This window comes from Halichoerus grypus, chromosome 2 (assembly GCF_964656455.1).
Source record: "Halichoerus grypus chromosome 2, mHalGry1.hap1.1, whole genome shotgun sequence".
Taxonomy (NCBI): Eukaryota; Metazoa; Chordata; class Mammalia; order Carnivora; family Phocidae; genus Halichoerus; species Halichoerus grypus.
This window is the reverse complement of record NC_135713.1, coordinates 15,523,149-15,544,651: the sequence shown is the minus strand read 5'-3', so window position 1 is coordinate 15,544,651 and position 21,503 is coordinate 15,523,149. Positions and strand designations below refer to the sequence as shown.

At 35.0% G+C, this 21,503-nt stretch overlaps 1 protein-coding gene across 4 annotated transcripts in view; it reads left to right on the top strand.

Moving 5' to 3' along the window:
* The window catches only part of CDH18 (cadherin 18), a 458,591-nt gene that overhangs the window by 196,902 nt on the left and 240,186 nt on the right, over positions 1 to 21,503 (top strand). The window contains exon 2 of one of the 4 annotated variants that reach the window (XM_078066588.1): positions 18,969 to 19,033. The exons of the other annotated variants lie outside the window; for them this stretch is intronic. Within the exon in view, the coding sequence (XP_077922714.1) occupies positions 18,969 to 19,033 (65 nt within the window). The remainder of the gene's footprint in view (positions 1 to 18,968; positions 19,034 to 21,503) is intronic. 4 annotated transcript variants of the gene reach the window in all.

Here is a 21,503-nt window from a genome sequence, read left to right as displayed (position 1 = left end):
CTAGCCATGAGTGAGAGTACCTTTTGTGTATGCAGAGACAAAATCTTTGAGTATGCATCCGGGACAGTAGAATGCAGCCTCGGGTCTAATGGAATGAGGAGGGGTCTTTGCAGATTTCAAGTAGAAAGGGAACTGGCTGTTCCTTCATATCTCTGTGGCCAGGGATGAGATGCCAGTAAGAGAAGATGGGCCCTTATTAACCATAGAGTCCATGAGGGAATTATGGAGGAAAGGGCAAATTTTGTTTTTGTGTTTTGTGGTGTCCACTGTGTCTTTTGGGTTTCCATTCAAAATCCCTTGTAAGTTTAATTGTGTACAGTAATGGAAGGTGATTGTTTGTAGAATGTTTTCTGAGTCCAGTTGTAAGACTGGCACAGAGGAAAATAGAGGTTATCCATACACAGTTTCACATGGGTACAGCTGTCAATAATAGTGACTAAATACTACTCATTACAGATATGGAAGAGCAGTTACTCAAAAAAACCTGCTAGTTATGTACTAATATCTATTCTTAAATATGAATAGCTTCTGTGAACCTAGACTTTGTCTATGTTCTATGCCATATGCTCAGAACATAGAAGGCCATAGCCACACAGTGATATTTTTGAATGAATTCATAAATGAATAATAAATAAGTAAAAGTCAGTAAATTATTAAATCTATGATTAAGTAAATAAAAGAATGCGCAATGATGGCTGATTAAATGGATGAATAAATGTTTATCAAGGTATAAATTTTGTAGATTCTTGAATATGGAGAGTTTATAACCTCATATTCACTTTTATTGTTGCTTTCACTTTTTATCAGGGTATAATTGACATATAATAAACTCGCTTAAGGCATGAGATTTTATAAGATTTGTCATACATATACACAATCAAGAAGATCATGATATCCATCACCCCAAAAATTTCCTCATACCCCTTGGGAATCCTCATCTGCTCCTCTGTTTCCATCCCTAGGCAACCATTTATTTGCCCACTGTTACAAATAAATAAGTTACATTTCCTAGTGTTTATTATAAATGGCATCATGCAGTAAGTACTCTGTCTTATCTAGCTTCTTTTAATCAGAATAATTATTTTGAGATTTATTAATGTTGTAGCACATATAAATGTGTTTTTTGCCTTTGCTGAGCACTATTCCACAGAATATATATATCACAATGTGTTTATCTATCCACCTGCTAATGGAGAGAGACCTGAACTGTTTGATGTGTTTGACTAAAATAAATAAATTGCTATTAACATTTATAGATATGTCTTATATGGACACATGCTTTCTTTTCTCTTGAAAAATACCTGGGGTGTCAAGGTTGGATATATGGTAGCTGTATGTTTATCATTTTGAGAAACGGGCACACTGTACCATTTTACATTCCCACCAGCAGCATCTGTGAACCCCAGTATTCCTTCACCCCCTCGCCAATATTTGATGTGCTCATTCTTTGTAATCACTGTAAAAGTTTTTAGTGGTATCTCCTGGTGGTTTTAATTGAATTTCCCTACTGACTAATAATCCTGAGCATTTTCCTTTGTGCTTGTATTTTATCTTCTCTGGTAAATTGTTTGGTCAAATATTTTACTTATTTATTGTATTGGATTAATTTCTTATTATTGATTTAGTTTCTTATATATTCTGGAAAAAAGTCCTTCATGATATACATATTTAAATTGTATAGAATTTCACCCAGTATATGACTTGTCTTCATTCTTTTAACAGTATCACCCAAACAACTTTTTTTTTAATTTTGATGAAGTCTAATTTATCAATATATTGAATATATAAGCATGGATCATGTGTGTTATATCAAACATTTTTTACCTAACCCATGATCACAAATGTGTTGTCATATTTTTTTGTAAAGCTTTACAATTTTGGTTTCATTGTTACCACTATGGTCCATTTGAGTTGTTTTGTTTATATATGTGAATTATGGAGGGAAGTTTATTTAATTATACATGTATATTGATAGTTGCTGCTTCATTTTCTAGAAAGATTATCAGTTCTTCCCTGCATTTCCTTTGTACATTTGTTGAAAATCAGTTAGCATAGATGTATGGATCTCTTTAAGGACACACTATTTTTTATTAATGTATTTGTCTGTCTTTATGCAATACCACACTATCTTGATTACTGTAACTTTAAAATTAGTCTTGAAGTTAAATAGTCTTAATCCCCAACATTTGTTGTTGTTGTTGTTGTTTTTTCTTTTTCAATATTATTTTGGCTGTTCTTGGTTCTTTGCATTATCATTTGAAACTTAGGACCAGGTTATTGATTTGTAGAAAAAATCCTACTGGAATTTTGAACGGAATTATGTTAAGCCGATGGGTCAATCTTGAAAAGTAGGCCTTTTAAAATATTGAGTATTCTGACCCATTACTCAGTTATTTCTCTCTATAATAAGATTTTCTTTAGTTTTTGGCCATGTTTAATTTCTCTTAGCCATCCATGTACTAATCCCTTATATCTTTTCAACATCTGTTCCTAATTACATAATACTCTGATACTATTTTTAAAAATAAATTTTGATTTCAATTTTGTTTGTTGGTTACTTGTCCACAGGGATAAAAATGATTTCATATCTTGAGCTCGTATTCTTCCATCTGATTAAATTGACTTATAATTTCTATTAGCATGTTTGTTGATTCAGTGGGTGTTTTTTACATAGATAATATGATCGTCTGTGAATTCACACAGGTTTACTTCTCATTTTCTAATACAGAGACATCATATTTATATTTTCTGCCTTATTTCCTTGTCTAAAATTTTACCTAAAATGTTAAATACAAGTGGTGATAGCATATACTTTTGTTATGTTCCTGATCTTAGGGGGAAAGCATTCATCTTTCATAATCACGAGGTGGATGAAATTTTTCGTAGATTGCCTTTGTCAGGTTGAATATGCTTCCTTCTGTTTCTAGTTTGTTGTTTTTATCAGAAGTGGATGTTAGATTTTGGCAAATGCTAATGTGTGTCTATTGAAATATTTGTATATTTTCTTAGCTTGTTACAGTGAATCTCATTTGATTTTCAAGTAAGTATTAAATCTGCATTGCATTCCTGAGATATTCTCAACTTTGTCATGATGTATTAGCTTTTTAATACATTGCTCAATTTGATTTGCTGGATAAATTGTTTAGAATTTTTATCCACAAGTGATATTGACTTATACTTTTATGGTCATATTTTTGTCTTATTTTAGTATCAGAATAATAGCGGAAATGAGTTGGAAAATATTTTAATTCACCCTTTCAATTTCCTGGAAGAGTTTGGGTAGGATTGTTTTTGTATGTATGTATGTATGTATGTACGTATGTATTTTTAGTGTTTAATTGAATTTACCAGTGAAGCCATCTGAGCCTGAAGGTGTTTTCATATGTTTGATTGATGGATTGTCTTTTGAGAAAGTTCAAATTACAAATTCAAGTTTTAATAGGTTAGGGCTATTAGTATTACGTATCTTCTTGAGTGAGATTTGGTAATTTGTATCTTCAAGGAATTTGTTCATTTCATAAGTTGCTGAATTTATTGGAATAAAGTTGTTCATATTATCCTCTTATTTTCTTTTTACTATTTGTAAAACTTAAATGACGTCCTCTCATTCCTAGTATTGAAAACTTTTGCCCTCTCTTTTTCCTCATCAGTCTGACTAAAATTCTAATTAATTTTAGAAATTTTAATTATTTTTTAAGCATTCTTTATATAAGAGCCCTAATGTTTTAAAGAACTTCAAATATAAAACCTACTTTAGTTTAGAAATATAGAAGAGACGAAAGGTCAGTCTTCATGACAACTTAGAGCTATATTTACTGGGTGATTCTCTACCTATTTTTACTTTGATCAAGGAGGAATGGAACTTTCATCTCAATACCTCTCATAATGCCAACAATTTAGACCATAATGTCTTTGAAACACAATGCCCGATTCTTCATTCTGTATGTTTTTGGATGCTCTAGATAAGCAGACAGAGGCCCACGCCAACCCATTTGACTCTTTCTTTCATCAGTTGTCTAAGGTTATTATTTGGACACCATCTGTCCTGGTATAGCAGTACATTTGAGCTTGATTCATAATGTAACCTGTCCAAATTGCATTGCTTTTTACTGTGAACCTCTATCAGCTTTAATATACATTGTGTAGAAAGAGAAACAAAACAACAACACAGTTATCCATGTAAACCTATTTTTGCATTATATTTGCATTTTCTTTTTCAACATTTGTGTAAAAACATGTGACTGCTAAAGTATTATGTAATTATATAATATTTTATTAATATCCACTTTTGAAGCACTGGTCGTTTTTTACTGAGCATTATAAGTGATTAACTAGCATCACTAGTCTTTACCCCATCACTATCTTGACTATTAATTACTATTATTTATACTTTTTAAGTGAAAAAAATTGAAAATATAAGATATTTCCATTATTCAGTACTACAAAGATATACTCCAAAGCACGCATTCTATGGTCGTATTTTAATATAGTCATATATTAATATGTTATCTACGTAAGAAAAGTCTGTGGGCTTATTTTATGTAAATACAACCAGCTGTTGTTTACTAATTTTCTAAATTAACACACTGACAGTATATGACACTATTCATTACTCCATGTTTCTTCCTCCATTTTAATTTGACCATAGTATTATCTCTGGTCCCTACATGAATTTTTCCCCTCTTTTCCCCTGTTTTCTCTCTCCTTCCCTTCATCCCCTCCTCTTTAACTCCCACCCTTCTTTTTTTCCTTTTTTCTTCAGTATTGAGTACCTATGAATAGTTCATGTAAATAAATAACAATTAAGCCTTTACTGATGCTCTGCATCTATCTGTCCTTCTCTAGGCAGTGATCCCTCCTCCACTGCGTAAGTGATGAGTTTCTTTTTTTTTTTTTTTTTTTTAATTTTTTTTATTGTTATGTTAATCCCCATACATTACATCATTAGTTTTAGATATAGTGTTCCATGATTCATTGTTTGTGCATAACACCCAGTGCTCCATGCAGAACGTGCCCTCCTCAATACCCATCACCAGGCTAACCCATCCTCCCAACCCCCTCCCCTCTAGAACCCCCAGTTTGTTTTTCAGAGTCCATCGTCTCTCATGGTTCTTCTCCCCCTCCGATTTCCCCCCCTTCATTCTAAGAAAAAAAGAAGAAGAAGAATGTAGCAGGAGGGGAAGTGATGAGTTTCTTGAAGTCCGATACATAATACTGTAGTGTTTGTCAGCAGCAAGGATACATTTGGAAGGGGCGCCTGGGTGGCTCAGTCATTAAGTGTCTGCCTTCGGCTCAGGTCATGGTCCCTGAGTCCTGGATCGAGTCCCACATTGGGCTCCCTGCTCTGCGGGAAACCTGCTTCTCCCTCTCCCACTCCCCCTGCTTGTGTTCCCTCTCTCGCTGTGCCTCTCTCTGTCAAATAAATAAATAAAATCTTAAAAAAAAAAAAAAAAAAAGATACGTTTGGAAGGTAGAAAAGAACACTTGCTTTTGCTTCTCTTTGATTCTACTCATTATGCCCTTACCTTCCAGTGTACTCTGATTTTCTTTACCGTGTCAAATCCACTGTTTAATTCATCTGCTAAAATTTTGATTCCTGTAATATTTTTTTTTTTTTTACTTCCAGATGGTATTTTTCAAAAGCCTCTTCATTCCTGATGGTTCCTTGTTATTTGAGCATCTTTGTACTTGCATCCTGTATTTCTCTAATCATTTTGTGTGCAGCGTAATTTTTCTGTAGTCTGGTTGTACATCTGCAGTTTTTGATCATTACAAATCAGTTGTTTTTCAACTTCAGTTCCCACTTGTGTTGGTCTGCCTTTTCATGTGTTTCATATGTTTTGTTGTTGTTGTGAAGACAGCTTCATTTTCATAGATACTGTTCCTATGGTCCCCACTTAGTGAAAATTTCTTCCGTAGAGCATATGCATCTGTTTCAGCGGGTAATAGAGGCACACCCCCGCCCCTGGACTGCCTCAACTCAACTCTCTCCCTCTAATTTTGGCAGAGAGGTAGGGGAGTAAACATTCCAAGCATCTTCATCTTCACAGCCTGTTGTTCCGGTCTGAGTCCTTGTCCCTTCTGGCTACTGGCTTTTTTGAATCCCTCCTGCTCCTGCCCTGCTTCCCAGCATCTGCCGCCTTGGCTTGGGGTGCCCACCCCAACGCCCACATATTCCTGTCCAGGCTCCAAGAATTTTGAGCCGTAGCTGTTGGGCTCTGAAATCCAGGCATTTTTCTGCTTTAGCTTCTCATCACCTCCCACCATCCCAAACTCATATTATTTTGGAGGGATTCCCAAAGAGCAGCAGTATCTCCAAGTGTTATCCTAGATCTTGTTGAAAAAGAGAAAGGGTTTCACAAAACTCTCCAGAAAGTTCATTCTTTTTTTGTTTTACTCCTCTTATTTTTTTAATATATGTGTGTGGTTATCTGATCTTTCTTTAAGTATCAATGGTTCCAAGTTTTTAGAAGTGTTTTCTGGATTTATTTATTTTTTAAAGCTTTTATTTATTTATTTGACAGAGAGAGACACAGCGAGAGAGGGAACACAAGCAGGGGGAGTGGGAGCGGGAGAAGCAGGCTTCCCGCGGAGCAGGGAGCCCGATGCGGGGCTCCATCCCAGGACCCTGGGATCATGACCCAAGCGGAAGGCAGATGCTTAACGACTGAGCCACCCAGGTGCCCCGTGTTTTCTGGATTTAATTACCGTATATAAAAGCCTTTAGATTATCTTTTATTTTGGATGTCCCACTTATCTGTCAACTGTCCAGATCCATTTATGAGTTTATAGATAGCTCAAAACTCAGTCATTCCCAAGTATCTTATCATCTTCTATATTAAAACCCTCACCTACCCTTCAGTATCTCCTGTATTATTTTTAAACTGTAAAAGGCATAATTATCTCCCTAGTTCCCAAGATAGTAAACAAATTGCCACCCTTGACTCTACTGATTCCTATTTCTTAAGTTATAAAATCAATCCATTTCTAAGTTTTTAATATAATGCCTATTTACTATCTCTGTAATGTGTCCCCATGTTGCATCTTGAAACTCCCCCCACCTCCCCCACACACACTTTTTTTTTTTTTTTTTTTTTTTTAGTGCAGACTCTTAACTTGTCAGGTTTTCTACAACCTTGCCTCTTTTAACTCAAATTCCACATTGTTTTATCTCCCTAGAATTAAATAGTGCTTCTGTCTTCTGTGTGTGTTCTCTCTCTATAGACACCTCCCTTTCAAGGTCAGCACATTTGCACAGATTTTTTTTTTCTTTTTTTCAGCAAAAACTTTAAATTGTTTGACATGCCATTCAAGGACTTAAGCCCTACCTACCCCTTCAGACCTCTCCTGATCTGATCTCATCCTGTAGGCTTTGGAACTTAAGCATGAATGTCACTTTTTTTTTTGTTCTCGAATTTACACTTACTGTTATATTGCCTGGTCTTTAATAGTTGTTTAAGTTAGCTGGTGTTTAGTAAGTGTTCATTGCGTATAGCTGCTGAACTATGAAGCAGACCCAAGAATCACTTATATGCCCCTGCAATCATGCATATAGATGAGATCTTGATAAATTTTATAAGAAACATTATGAATATGAGAAGAAAAAATATAAAAATATTGTACAATAATTCAACAGCCTCCAATTGTTAACATTTATTTAAGAGGAGACCTATCATTAATGTTTAATCTTAAGTTTGGTGTTTAATGTATGACTATTGCAGAAAATGTGAAAGTGTATATACAATTTTATACATTTAGTCTTTTTTAAGGTTTTTTTTTTTTAAATTCTAGTTGGTTAACATATAGTGTAATATTGGCTTCAGGAGTGGAATTTAGTGATTCATCATTTACATACAAACCCAGTGCTCATTTAGTCTTCAATAACTATGTATGTGTGTGTACAGTAATGTCATTTGGCTAAAGTATAAGACTCCAGGTTCTGAAGTTAAAGTATTCAAATCTAAATTCTCTTACTTAATAGCTTTATAACTTTGGACAAATTAACAAGAAGATTCAGCTTGCTAATTTAAACAATATGGGGATAAGAGTAATATCTACCTCAAAAGTTACTTAAAATATGTTAATATTTTAGCAGGATATATGACGTATACGACTCTATCATCTTCCTACTGCTGCTATAACAAATTATCATCAACTTAGTGGCTTAAATAACAAATTTATTATCTGACAGTTCTGGAAGTCATAAGTTCTAAAATTAAGGTATCAACATAGTTTCATTCATTTTGGAAGCTCTAAGGGAAAATCTATTTCTCTTCAAGATTTAAGAAGCTGCCTGTTTTCCTTAGATCGTATTCCATTCCAAAATCTGTAAGCCAAGCAGCATAGCATCTTCAGATGTCTCTGTCTCTTCCATGGACCCTCTGCTTCTCTCATCATATATTTTATCTGACTCTTCCTATATATCTTACCAAAACACTTGTTACATTGGGCACACCAGGATAATCAAGGACAATCTCTCCTTAATTTATTCATGTTAGCAAAGTCCATTTTTCTAAGTAAAATAATGTAATAAGGCATGGATATTTGGGGGAGTATAGTAAGTGCAAAATAAATGCTGTTTTAATTTTTTTTGTAGGAGAAACACTGCCAGTCATGTTCTATCACTCCAAAGTTTGCTCCAGATTACAGTTAATTGATTGAAGGACCCTAGTTTTATAAGGGATTGGAAAGAACATTTTAAAGATATCTAACTAGATCCAATGAAAATACACAATGGAAAATAATTTGAATATTTCTTTATCTAGCAAGCTATAGACAAATCATAAAACTTTACTTTTGAAAGTAAAGAGTTTATTTTAAAATTTAAAGTTTAAGGTCCTACAAAGGAATATGATATAAGTCATTGTTCTTACCAAACTTACAAATGTTCCTTTTCTTACCAAGCCTAATATAATTGAGGGAAATGTGTGGGTACAAATAAAACATCCCTTAGGTCATGTTCAAAGCCTTATTAACATTGTACCTGAAAGAACAAGTCATTTAACCTCACTCATTTGCTAAAATAGCCACTTCAAAGTTAAGGAAATTTTGAGGTGGGCTTACAGCATTCTTTTTGTATTGCATTTTTTATTGTAATCTCAACGGCAGGGAGGCTATATCGATAATTATGTTTTACATAGCAACCATTGCAGTATACTCTTGGTGCTTAATAATTTTTTATAATTATTAACAATAAAAATAGGACATTTTATGTGACATATAATGGACTTATAATAAATGCATACTTGATGATATTTGAAACTTTATAAACCATCTCAATCAAGATAATGAAAATATTGCAGTCACTAACTTGCAGCCCTGATCCCGACAACCACTGATTTGATTTCTCCAATCACAGCTTACATTTTGCATGTCTATACATTTACATTCTATGTATTTTACAAATGGAATCAACATATGTACTTGTTTTCTATTTGGCTGATTTCATTCAGCATTCTCTTTTGAGATACATCCTTATGCATCATTAGGGGATTCATTATTGTTCAAAAACTCAGTGACTTAAAACAACAGATATTATCTCATAGTTTCTGTGAGTCAGGACTCCATGGCCTCTTTGAGTGTGTCTGATTCAGAATTTTTCATAAGACTGTGATCAATTTGTTCAGTGGGGTGGAATTATCTCAGGGATAAATTATGCATAGAATCCGCATCCAAGTTCACTCACATGTCTGTTAGTAAGCTTCAGGTTCACACTGTCTACTGGCTGGACACATCAGTTTCTTGTCCTGTGAGCTTCTTTATAAGGATTCCTATACAAGCAGCTTGCTTCTCTCAGAGCACCAAGAAGGAAAGTGAGACTGCAACAGAGTTACAGATGACAAGAATGGGCAAGCCTTATGGAAGCCAATATCCTTTTATAATCTATTTTTCAAAATGACAACCCATCACTTTTATCTAATTAGGAGTTACTGTCCCAGGCACACTTCAGAAGAAATTATATATGTGTGTAAATAGCTTGAAGCAGCAATCATTATGGGTAATTCCAGTCACTGCCCACTCTAGGCCACCCTCTGACAGCCCAGAGATTCATATTCCTCCTACAAAATATGCTCATCCTTACCCAAGGTCTTCACAAGTATCATCCCATTATAGTGTTAGCTCAAAATACTGGATCTCATTATCTAATCCAAGTCCAAGTGTAGATGAAGCTCTTTGGATATAAGTCCGTAAGTTCATATCCTTAAATAAAATTCTTTCTGGTCTGTAGTTATGTGAAACTATAAAAACATGTTATTTTCTCACCACACACACAATGATGGGACAGGCACTAAAACCAACAAAACAAAACAAAATAAACCACTGTATATTCAAAAAGGATGAAGTTAGAGACACAAAGGATTCTCTGCTCAATGGGATTTTGAAATTCAGTCTAGCAGATACTAGAAGTTCCTTAACTAGTTCTCAAGATGTAGGAATAATTTTCATGAATCCAGCCTCTGGATTCTCTCTTTTTTTTCTTTTTTTTTTTTTTCTGCAGTCTGTGTTATCCTTTCATTTTTTATATAAAAGTTAGGATGTGTTTACTGATGAGTGGCTTTCTTACCTGGCTTCCTGCTATTAGAATTTTGGAGCTCCATCAGCTTCTTCCTAGAAATTTTGAAGAAATGTCCCTATTACATTGTGTCACTTAATTAAATTATTAAATTACGTTATAACCTTTGTTAATTCAAGTTACCATTAATCTTTGTGTGGGGTCTATTTTTGGATTCTCTATTCTGCCCCTTTAATCTGTATGCCTGTATTTATACCAGTGTAGTTTTCTTGTGAAACCTGTAATCAAATAGTTTAAATGTACCAATTATGTACTTCTTTTCTAAAACTATGTTGGCTATTGTAAGTCATCAGTAATTTTCGTATAATTTTTAGAATCAGCCTGTTAATTTCTAAAGTTGACTGTAATTCTATTTACTCTATGGATCAATTTGGGGGACGATGGTAATTTTATGGTCACTTCCAATTTTCAAGTGTGCTATAACTTTTTTTGTTTTGCTTTTCTAATTTTCCAAGCAATGGTTTATAGTTTTCAGTAAAGAGATCCTTACACATCTTTCTTCAAATTTATTCCCAATTATTTAGGCTTTTTGATGCCCTCATAAACGGTATTGTTCAATGTCTTAATTTAATTTTTAATTTTTTGTTGCTAGTGTGTAGAAATGCATTCAGTTTTCAAATATTGTCCTTGAATACTCTGACTTTGCTAAATTCATCAGAAGAGTAGTTACTCTGTGTGTGTGTGCGCGCGCTGTGTGTCTATATACATAGTTTCCTTAGTATTTTCTAGGTAAACAAATACGGTTTTGTGAATACAAGCAGGTTTACCTCTTCCTTTCCAAACTATATATTTTGTTTGTTTGTTTGTTTTTTGTTTTATTGTAGTTTAGAACTTTCAATACAACATTGAATATAAGTAAAAATGAATATACTTCCTTTTTTCTTGGTGTTAGCAGGAAAGATATTTGGATATTTATCTTTCAGTGCAAAGTATGTTAACTTTAGCTCTTTGTAAATCCTGCTTATCAGGTTGAAAGTTTTCTTTTATTCTTAATGTGCTTAGTGTTTGTGTCATAAATGTACATTAACTTCTATTGAAATACCTCTTATGAATTTATTGAGATAACTGTGTAATTATTTTCCTTAATTACCTTAAGATGGTTAATTGCATTGTTTGATTTTTGAATGTAAAGCAAACCTGGGATAGATGTCACTTGCTCATGGTATGCTATTCATTTCATATAATTCTGGATTCTATTGCTAATATATTATGAAAAAATATGGCATGTCTTTCTTTTTTTTAAAGATTTTATTTATTTGACAGATTGAGAGAGAGTGAGTGAGCACGGGCAGGAGGAGGGGCAAGGGGAGGGGTAAGGGGAGGGGCAAGGACAGGGGCAGGGGCAGAGACAGATGGAGAAGCAGGCTCTCTGCTGAGCAGGGATGCCTATGTGGGGCTCAATCCCAGGACCCTCGGATCATGACCTGTGCTGAAGGCAGGCACTTAACCAACCGAGCCACCCAGGCGCCCCTATGTCATGTAGTTCTATAAGAGGTTCTGGGCTATAATATTTTCCCGGTTTAATAACATACTCTGTAAGTTTTTATTCTTTGGAAATTTATTGAGACTTGTGTTATCAAATATATGCTCTCTTAGTGAAGATTCCTCGTGTACTTGACAAGAATGCATTTAAGCAGTTGTCAGGCTTAGTGTTTTGTAAAGTCACCTTGGTCAAATTGTTGGATAGCACAAGTTTTTTTCTCTCTTTTTATAAGTTTGTGTATTATATCAGTTACAGAGAGTGATTTGTTAAATTTACCACCACTGTGTATTTCCCTGTTCCTCTTATGTCAATTTTTGTTTCATGAATTTTTGTGATCTATAATTAGGTCTATATGTATTTAGGATTTTTGTATGCTCTTAATAAATCATGAATTTTTCTCCTTTAACTCTTGTCATATACTTTGTATTGAAATATACTTTGATATTCATAAATGTGCTTTTTTATGTTGATAGTTGATAGGCCTGTATATCATTTCTCATCCTTTCAGCCTTCTTATGCATTTTCACTTAAGGTACATTATTTTACTTCCAATCTAACAATTTCTGCCTTTTAATTGGTGTGCTTAGTTCATTTATGTAGTTTATTAATTTTTATTGAGCTATAATTCACAACATATACATCCTTTTAAAATGTACAGCTCATTGGCTTTTAATACATTCTTAAAGGTGCACAACCATCACAACTCCCTAATTCCAGAATATTTGCATTGCCCTGGAAGGGAAACCCCATGCTCAATAGTAATCGGTCTCCATTTCTCCTCCTATCCCCAGCCCTTGGCAGCCACATTTGTTTAGAGATTTTGTTTCACATATGTTTCCATATCTCTTGGGTACATACTTAAGACCCCCATTTCTGGGTCATATTGAAGAGGAAGAGTGAGGTTTTTGTCTCACGGAGTCGAAGAATGAATCTCACAGATAAAGGGGAGTGAGCAAAGTGATAGACTTTTATTAAGCAAGGATGTAGAAAAAGCTCTCAAGAGTGAGAGGGGTCCTGACCAGGTTGCCGACGCGGCCCTCCACCCACAGTCTTTTATTTAGAACTGACCAGGGAGCATGTGGCCTTAACAATTTTGTGACATCTTAGTTTTAGTAAGACTGGTGATAACATCTTTAATGGCTTACTTCTTCTTTGGGGTCTGGTTATTCTTTGTTGGTCACAAGGTGACTGTCATAAAAAGACCCTACCTCTAATGCCAGGACAGGATGGTCTGGTTTGTTCCCTTATCTCTGGTTTCATTATGCCTCAGTGTTTCTGGGATTTCTGTGACTAATCACATAGCCCTCTACCTCTCTGTCCCTATCTAGCCCTGCCTGTCCCTTACTCAGTGAGACCCTTTGGATGTACATCAGTGGGTCATATGCCTGGGGGATGATTGCCAACATGTATCTTGGGTGGTAGGGATAAAGGAAGCTTCCAAAGGAAGTTTTATATGTTAAAGTAGACTTACCTGGGGGTCAAGCTAAGATTGCCTTTTGCCCTTAGCAAAATGTCCACATTCAGGCACTTGAGTCCCTAGGGGAATGTCACATGCCTGTTTCAGGGACTTGTCAATGGGCTGTGAGTAGTAAGGAAATTGGATAATTTTTCTTCTGCCTTTGTTTCCCACATCAATATGGTAATTATATGTGTGACATTTTGAAGAATTGTCAAATGCTTTTCAAAATGGCTACACCATTTTAAACTTCCATCAGCAGTGTGTGAGGGTTCTAACTTCTCTACATCCTTGCCTACACTTGTATTTTCTCTTTTTAGACTTATAGTCATCCTAATGGGTCTGCAGTGGTAGCTCATTATGGTTTTAATTTGCATTTCCCTAATGGCTAGTGATATTGATCATCTTTTCATGTGCTTATTGGTTTTTCATGTATCTTCTGAGAAATGTGTATTCATTTTTTTGTCCATTCTTTTTTTTTCAATTGGGCTACTGGTCTTTTTATTCTTATGTCATTTATAAATTCTAGGTACTAGACCCATATTAGATATATGATTTATAAATATTTTCTGACACTCCATGAATTATCTTTTCACTTTCTTGATATCGTGCTTTGAAGTGTCATATTTTTTAATGTTGATAAAGTTCAATTGATCTTTTTTTTAGTTGTATGTGCTTCAGGCATCATTGCTAGAAAAACATTGCCTATTCCAATGTTACAAAGATCTACACCTGTGTTTTATTCTAAGAGTTTTATAGTTTTAGCTCTTAAATTTAGTTTTTTTTTTTTTAATCCACTTTATGTTAATTTGTGTATATGAGCTGAGCTTGGGATGCAATTTCAGTTTTTGCATATGTATATCCAATTTGTCCTTTCAAGATTTGTTGTAAGAATTGAAGAGTTGAATTATCCTGACACACATAATGAAAATCAATTGACCTTAAAAGTATGGATTTATTGGAGCTCCTGGGTGACTCAGTCAGTTAAGCATCAGACTCTTGGTTTTGCTCAGGTCATGATCTCAGTATTGTGAGATCTAGACCTGTGTCAGGCTCCAAGCTCAGTGTCCCCACTGAGATAATCTGCCTGAGATTATCTTCCTCTCCTTTTGCTTCTCCGCTGCTTATACATGCATGCTCTCCCTCTCTAAAATAAATAAATAATCTTTAAAAAAGTATGGGTTTATTTTTGAACTTTCATTTCTATTCCACTGATTTATAGGTTTATTCTATCCCAGGACCACATGGTCTTGATCACTGTAGCTTTGTAGTAAGTTTTTAAATCTAGAATATCCAGTCTTCCAACCTTGTTCTTTTTCGTACCTTTCTGGCTATTTAGGTTACCTTGCATTTCCATATTAATATATGAACAGCTTGTTAATTTATACAAAAAAGATACTAAACCTGTATTAGATATATGATTTGTAAATATTTTCTCCCACTCCGTGAATTGTCTTTTCACTTTTTTGATATCGTGCTTTGAAGTGCCAGTGGACAGTGGGCACATGAGGAGCCAGATTATCCAGTTTAGTTGGGCTAAAAATTTCGTGTGAATGGTGATGTGCCCAAAGATTAGGTTAGATGCATAGACAGGAAACAGGTGAAGATATATTCCGTCTGAAGGCTCTGCGAAGCTCTCAAGTGTTTTATTTAGGAAAGGATAAAATTCACATTTTAGAAATAACACACTAAACTATGGTGTAAATGGAATGTGCATGGAACAGAAACAGGAAGACAGGTAATGAGACCACTTATGGGAAACTGCAATAATCTCAGGAAGTACAAGGGCATGAATTAACTCTGGTAACTGTGATGGAGAGAAGGGGTGGGGGTCGGCAGATATTTTAAAGAGATCAAATCACAAGAATTTAGAAAGTTTTTAGTAAGGGGAAATAGAAAAAGAAAAAAATCATCATTAGTGCATACGATTTCATACTGAGTGACTGAGAAAGTGGTAGCTCTGGTTATTCAATCTGCTAAAAAACACAAGGCAAAGTAAAGAATGAGTTCAGACTTACAGCTGAGTAAATTGGTCTTTATGATTCAAACATTTCAGAATACCATTTCATCCTGAAAAGCTTAACTGAGAGGAAAAATTGTGCACAATAGTAGACCACAGAATTTTTATTTCAACCTGCAGAGTTATGTGTGCTCAACTCTGGGTTGAGTAGCCCCATACATCACAGAAAAACTTAGCAAGAAAACTTATACTTTGCACTGTATCTTCCTTGAGTCTCAATCCACAGTTTCTCTCCATTGAAAAAGCTTCAGTATTTCCATGTCTTGCATTTCCAAAGTTAGGACCCAATATTTGAGAGTTTTGCATTCTGCTCCCTTGTGCTGTGGTAGCTTTAATCATGTTTTTAAAATTAGCTTTCTCCAAAAACACAAGTAAATAAATAAAGTTATAACTGGGTGGTGTTTGCTAACCTTAAAACAATTTATATTGAGTGATAGGATTAAATCCAGAACACACATGAATAAAGAAAAAGTTTGATGAGTGTTAAATTTTAGAAAGTGTGTAGTTTTTATCCTTTTATAGAAACGGAGAAACAGGAATATAGATTGAGAGTTTGTGTCCTTTCCTCTGGGAAAAATTCCTAACAAGGGAAAATTGGTTTCACATTATGCTTCTGTCAGAACTACCCCTACTCTGTGGATCTGTTGCTCTTTCTGGCTCACTGCACTAAAAACTTCTTAAGGACAAGGGACCTGATTTATTTCAGCACATTGCTTGATACATAGTAGGGATGGATGCAATTTTTTTTTTTTTCCATTCCATCACATTGAATTGGTTTTAAACCTAGAGTAAACACAAGGATGGTATTGACAGAGACCAAAAGAATAACTGAATAGAGATGTGGAAATTGCAGGATTACGTGAGGGACATATGAAATAGGCAGGGATCCAAAAATGTCAGGACAGGCTTCAGCAAGACAAGACAGCCAATTAAGTAAGCATTACCTAGCAGTACCTGGGCAACTTAAAGCAATAGCCCGGGAGATGTGCCTACATTCAGGACAGAATTTAGCAACCTGAGGCGTGGCCAAAAAAAACAAAAACAAAAACAAAAAAAAAACAAATCAAATTTTTAAGCATCTCAGAATGAGAATCAAGCAAAGGTTAGAGGCTATGCATGGAAATGAGATGGTACGTGAGATTGTCTAATGATTCCTACCACTTTGAGAGAGGGCTGCAAGATATTGTGACTTTTCCACATAACTGGCCCAAATAAAACCCAAAACTGTTGTTCAATAACAACAAGAACATTTATATAAAAAAGTAATATATATTCAATCAATTAAAACTGAAAGATATATAAAAGGAAATTGACTAGCTCTCTGCAGTGTCGGCTTTTTTCTGCCCTCCCTCAAGCCTCACTGGCTTGGATTATATTCTTTCCTAACTGTACATATGTCCATGTTTATAAATATGAATATTCTACACATGTAGCTTTTGTTATTTGTACTTTTATCTAAGTAAGATCTCAGCTTCTATATTATTGCATGGCATGGTTTTCTCAGTCTACAACAAATTATAGAGAGTTCTTCAGAACTAACATATTCATATAATTATTGTAATGATAATTCATAATTTATGAAACAATCCACCTCCAGTTGGACCTTTAGATTTTTTGCCTCTGAAATAATCAGTAAGTATTATTCATATATAGATATACTTATACACAGATGTTTATTTTCTCTTGTTTTCCAGGACACTGGCATGTGTTTGGTTTGTTTCTTCTCTATCTTTCTGGTCCCTCTGACTTTTTAATTTTGAAGCACTACAGGTTTTAGTCCTCAGTTCTTCCCTCTTCTTCTACATTTATTTCATAGATAACCTCATTCTGTTTCATTGCTCTAAATGCCACTTTTGTGCTGGATGTCTCCCAAATTTATAAAACCAACCATATTTGTCTTTTGAACTACAGACTGCGTGTGAAAATGGCCTCTAGATCTCTACTGAGATCCCCAATAGAAATACCATGGTTAGCATGTCAAAATTCAATTCCTGATCTTCCCCATTCTCGTTCCTGTGCCTGTATCCTTCCACATCTCATTTGATTACAATTCCAAATTCTTAGTAACTGTGAGAGAGGGAAAGAATCTCAAGCAGACTCCGCAATGATCGCAGAGCCCAATGTGGGGCTCCATCTCACAACCCCAGAGATCATGACCTAAGCCAAAATCAAAAGTCAGATGCTTACTGACTGAGCCATCCATGTGCCCCCATGGTTGTGCCATTTCTTATCACTTTCACCACTACCCCAGTCCATGCTGTCATCATCAATCATTGTATTGCCATTGTGGCAGTCTATCAGTTCTCCCTGCTTTCATTTTTGCTCCTCTATTTTCTGTTCACAGTAATGAAGTAGACACAGTCCTTTTGAGACATAAATCAATTATGATACTTCACTGCTCAAAACTTTCCAGTTTCCCTTTATGTCATCCAGGGGTCCTCCATGATCTTGCTTCCAGTTACAGTGCCCCTCCATCCATGGAGGATATGCTCCAAGACCCCCAGTGGATGCCTAAATTCTCGGAGAGTACCGAACCCTCTATATATGGTGTTATTTTTTATACATGCATACCTATAATAAAGTTTAATTTATAAATTAGACACACGAGATTAACAGCAATGATAAAACAATTATAACAAGTATGCTGTAAAAAAGTTATGTAAATTGTGTATATGGTCCCTCTTTCTTAATATATCTTATTGTACTGTACTCATCCTTCTTATGATGATGTGGGACAATAAAATGACTGCATGATAAGATGAAGTGAGGGGAATGATGTGGGCGTCGTGACACATCATGAAGCTACTATTGACCTGCTGATGATACATCAGAAGGAGGATCATCTGCTTCTGGACCACAGCTGACAGTGGGTAACTGAAACCAGGAAAAGCGAAACCAAAGACAAGGGGGGACTGCTGAATTTTTCTGATATCTTCTCCTACTGCCCTTCTCTGTCCATGCAATTCTGGTCACACTTGCTTCCTCACTGTTTCTGGAATCTGCTTGTCATGTCCCTAACTTGATCCTTTGCTCTTTCTGTTCTCCCTGCCTGCAATGCTCTTCCCTATAATATGCATTTGGCTAACTCCTTCACCTCCTTCAAGAATTTACTAAAATGTCATCTTCTGAATATGCCCTATCTGACTCCTTTATTAGATCTTATTGTTGCTTTAACAAATCACTGCAAAATTAGTGCCTTAAAACAACACAAATTTATTTACCAACACTTTTATAGGTCAGAAGTTTAAGATAGTTCTCACTGGGCTAAAATCAAGTTGTGGGCAGGGCTTCATTCCCCTAGGGAAGAATCCATTCCCTTGCTTTTTCTCAGCTTCTAGAGGCCTATCTTAGGTCTTGCATGAAGATTTTTACATTTTAGAACCAGCAATGAGGTGCTGAATCCTTCTCACACTTCCGTTTTTTCTCTCTCACCCAGCTGGGATCAGTTCTTCCCTTGTAAGGACCCATGTGATCAGAATTGTCCCATCTAGAGACATCAAGGTAATTTCCTTTTCTTAAGGACCTTAACCTCAATCACGTGTATGAAGTCCTTTTGCCATATAAAGTAACATATTCACAGGCTTCCAGAGTAAAGATAGAGACATCTTTGAGGGGCCAGTGTTTTGCCTACCATATTTCCATATTTAATATTGCAATCTCTCTACACATTCCCAATCACCTTTGATAGTTCTTCACCTTTACTTTCTTTCTCTCTTTGTAAAAAGGAGTGTAGGTCTTGCCACCTTCTAACATATTATATATCAGTCATGTTTTCTGCTTACTGTATATTTCTTCCCACTGGGATTAATGTAAGCTCTCCCAGGGTAGGAATCTCTGCATTACTGATGTGTTTAAGTACTGAGTACCGGGACTGGAACATAGTGAGAGCTCCAAAAATATTTGTTGGCTATATACTTCTGAAAGTGATTACTAGATCAAATGATAATCTTACATTTTATTGTCAGATGAATTTTCTAAATGATTGAAGCCATTCACATTTCTTCTCTTCTTTCCGTCTCCCTTCAATATGTAATTACTGCTTTTTTATTTGAACAAAGAGCTACAATGAACAGTAATGATAGAGTTTTAATGGAGATGAAATCACAACACATGCGAATGTGTGGACAATGGTTTGGGCCAGTATTTTTCAAGAATTGTACTAATGTTAGTACACTCTGAGATTTTTTTTTTTTTTTTTTCCTTTAAAACCAGCTGCCAGGGCTGTCTCTTTCTCAGCTGGACCCTAATTGGCAGATAAAAGAACACAGATTAACTCTGATAGAGAAGAGGTTCTCCTATGCCCCATATATCTCCAACTTTAATCAATTGATTGGGTTTTGAGGCTTTCCAACAATTAATAGTGAAATTCTCAACCACTGACTTGCCTCCTGCAGTGCATAAATATTTGGTACACCCCAATGTGGCTCTCTAAAGTATAGCTGATGGATTTGGAATTATGACAACTTCAGACTTCAAAGATATTTTATAGTTTTTTTTTTTTAATCTTGCACATTAATACCCCTAATCTGGGATTCAGGGGATATAATAAACACATACTGTCTCCTGTTCCTTTTCCCTCCTCCTCCTCCCTCATTAGTTTCCTTCTCTAAGAATACACATTAATAATTTAAATGTTAAAAACTGAAATTCAACAGGAGACTTCTGCATATTTGCAAAGACCTCTGATGTTTCTAATTAAACAAACACATTCCTCATTTCCTTACTCTCACCTAATTTCTTAACATTTTAATCAATTAATGTTAGATTTGTGGTTGAACAAAGTGCTTTATCATTACTATTTTATTTTTTTAATTTTTTTAAAGATTTTATTTATTTATTTGACAGAGACAGACACAGTGAGAGAGGGAACACAAGCAGGGGGAGTGGGAGAGGGAGAAGCAGGCTTCCTGCGGAGTATGGAGCCCGATGTGGGGCTCGATCCCAGGACCCTGGGATCATGACCTGAGCTGAAGGCAGACGCTTAACGACTGAGCCACCCAGGCGCCCCTATCATTACTATTTTAATATAACTTTTTACATATTAGTTGATACCTAATTAAAACCAATGGTTATGTTTTTTTTTTTCTTGCACAAGACTGATATGTTCATTATGAAGAGACTATTATGATTTGATATGTTTTTTCTTCTTTACATCAATTAGTTATTAATAGTTCAATTGAAGTTTGTTTCATCTGCTTATAGTTCAAAATATAATACATTCTGGAAAAAATGTAACACATTCTGGAATGAAGGATGTATAATAAATTTTAATAATGTATTTTCTATGATCTTCACATTGCATCACTTGTATTTTATGTGTTGGGAAAAAAAAGTAGTGGAATTACTATATAATATTTATGACTTTATTCCTGGATTCCACTGGAATACTGTAAATATAAGTTTCTTACTCATAAAAAAATACATAAAACATGTAGTTTAAAATATTACAATTTCAAGTCAGTGACCTATCTTTTTAACATAGCTCAAAGTCCTGACTAAAAGCAACTTTTGAAATTAATTGCTCTGCCACAAACTTCTTAACCTTTTAAAGTTATTCTTCCCCAAGGGATAGAACATTATCTTAGTGAGGAACTCTGCATTGGAGTGAAAGCTATAGATTTTTAGGTCTTGATCCTAATGTGGTCTGGGGTGAATAAATAGTTTTCTAGGGGGAACTCATGTGAGTCGCATGAGCTTCCTAAGTGCCATAGGTTACTACTGAACACTTAGAAAGAGACAATTTATTAAAGTAATGCCAGAGAAGTGCTCATTTTGCTTTCCTTGGGCGGTTATATTTTCTTTCTTCATTCTCTTCCCCTTTTCTGTTCTCTAAAGAACAGTTAATTAACCCTACATTATTATGTGATAACATACACAGGCATTCTCTCTTCTTGCTTTAGGATAATATAACATCTGTCCTTTGGCACAAAATACAACTTACTTTGCAAAATCTCATGACTCTAAAAGTATA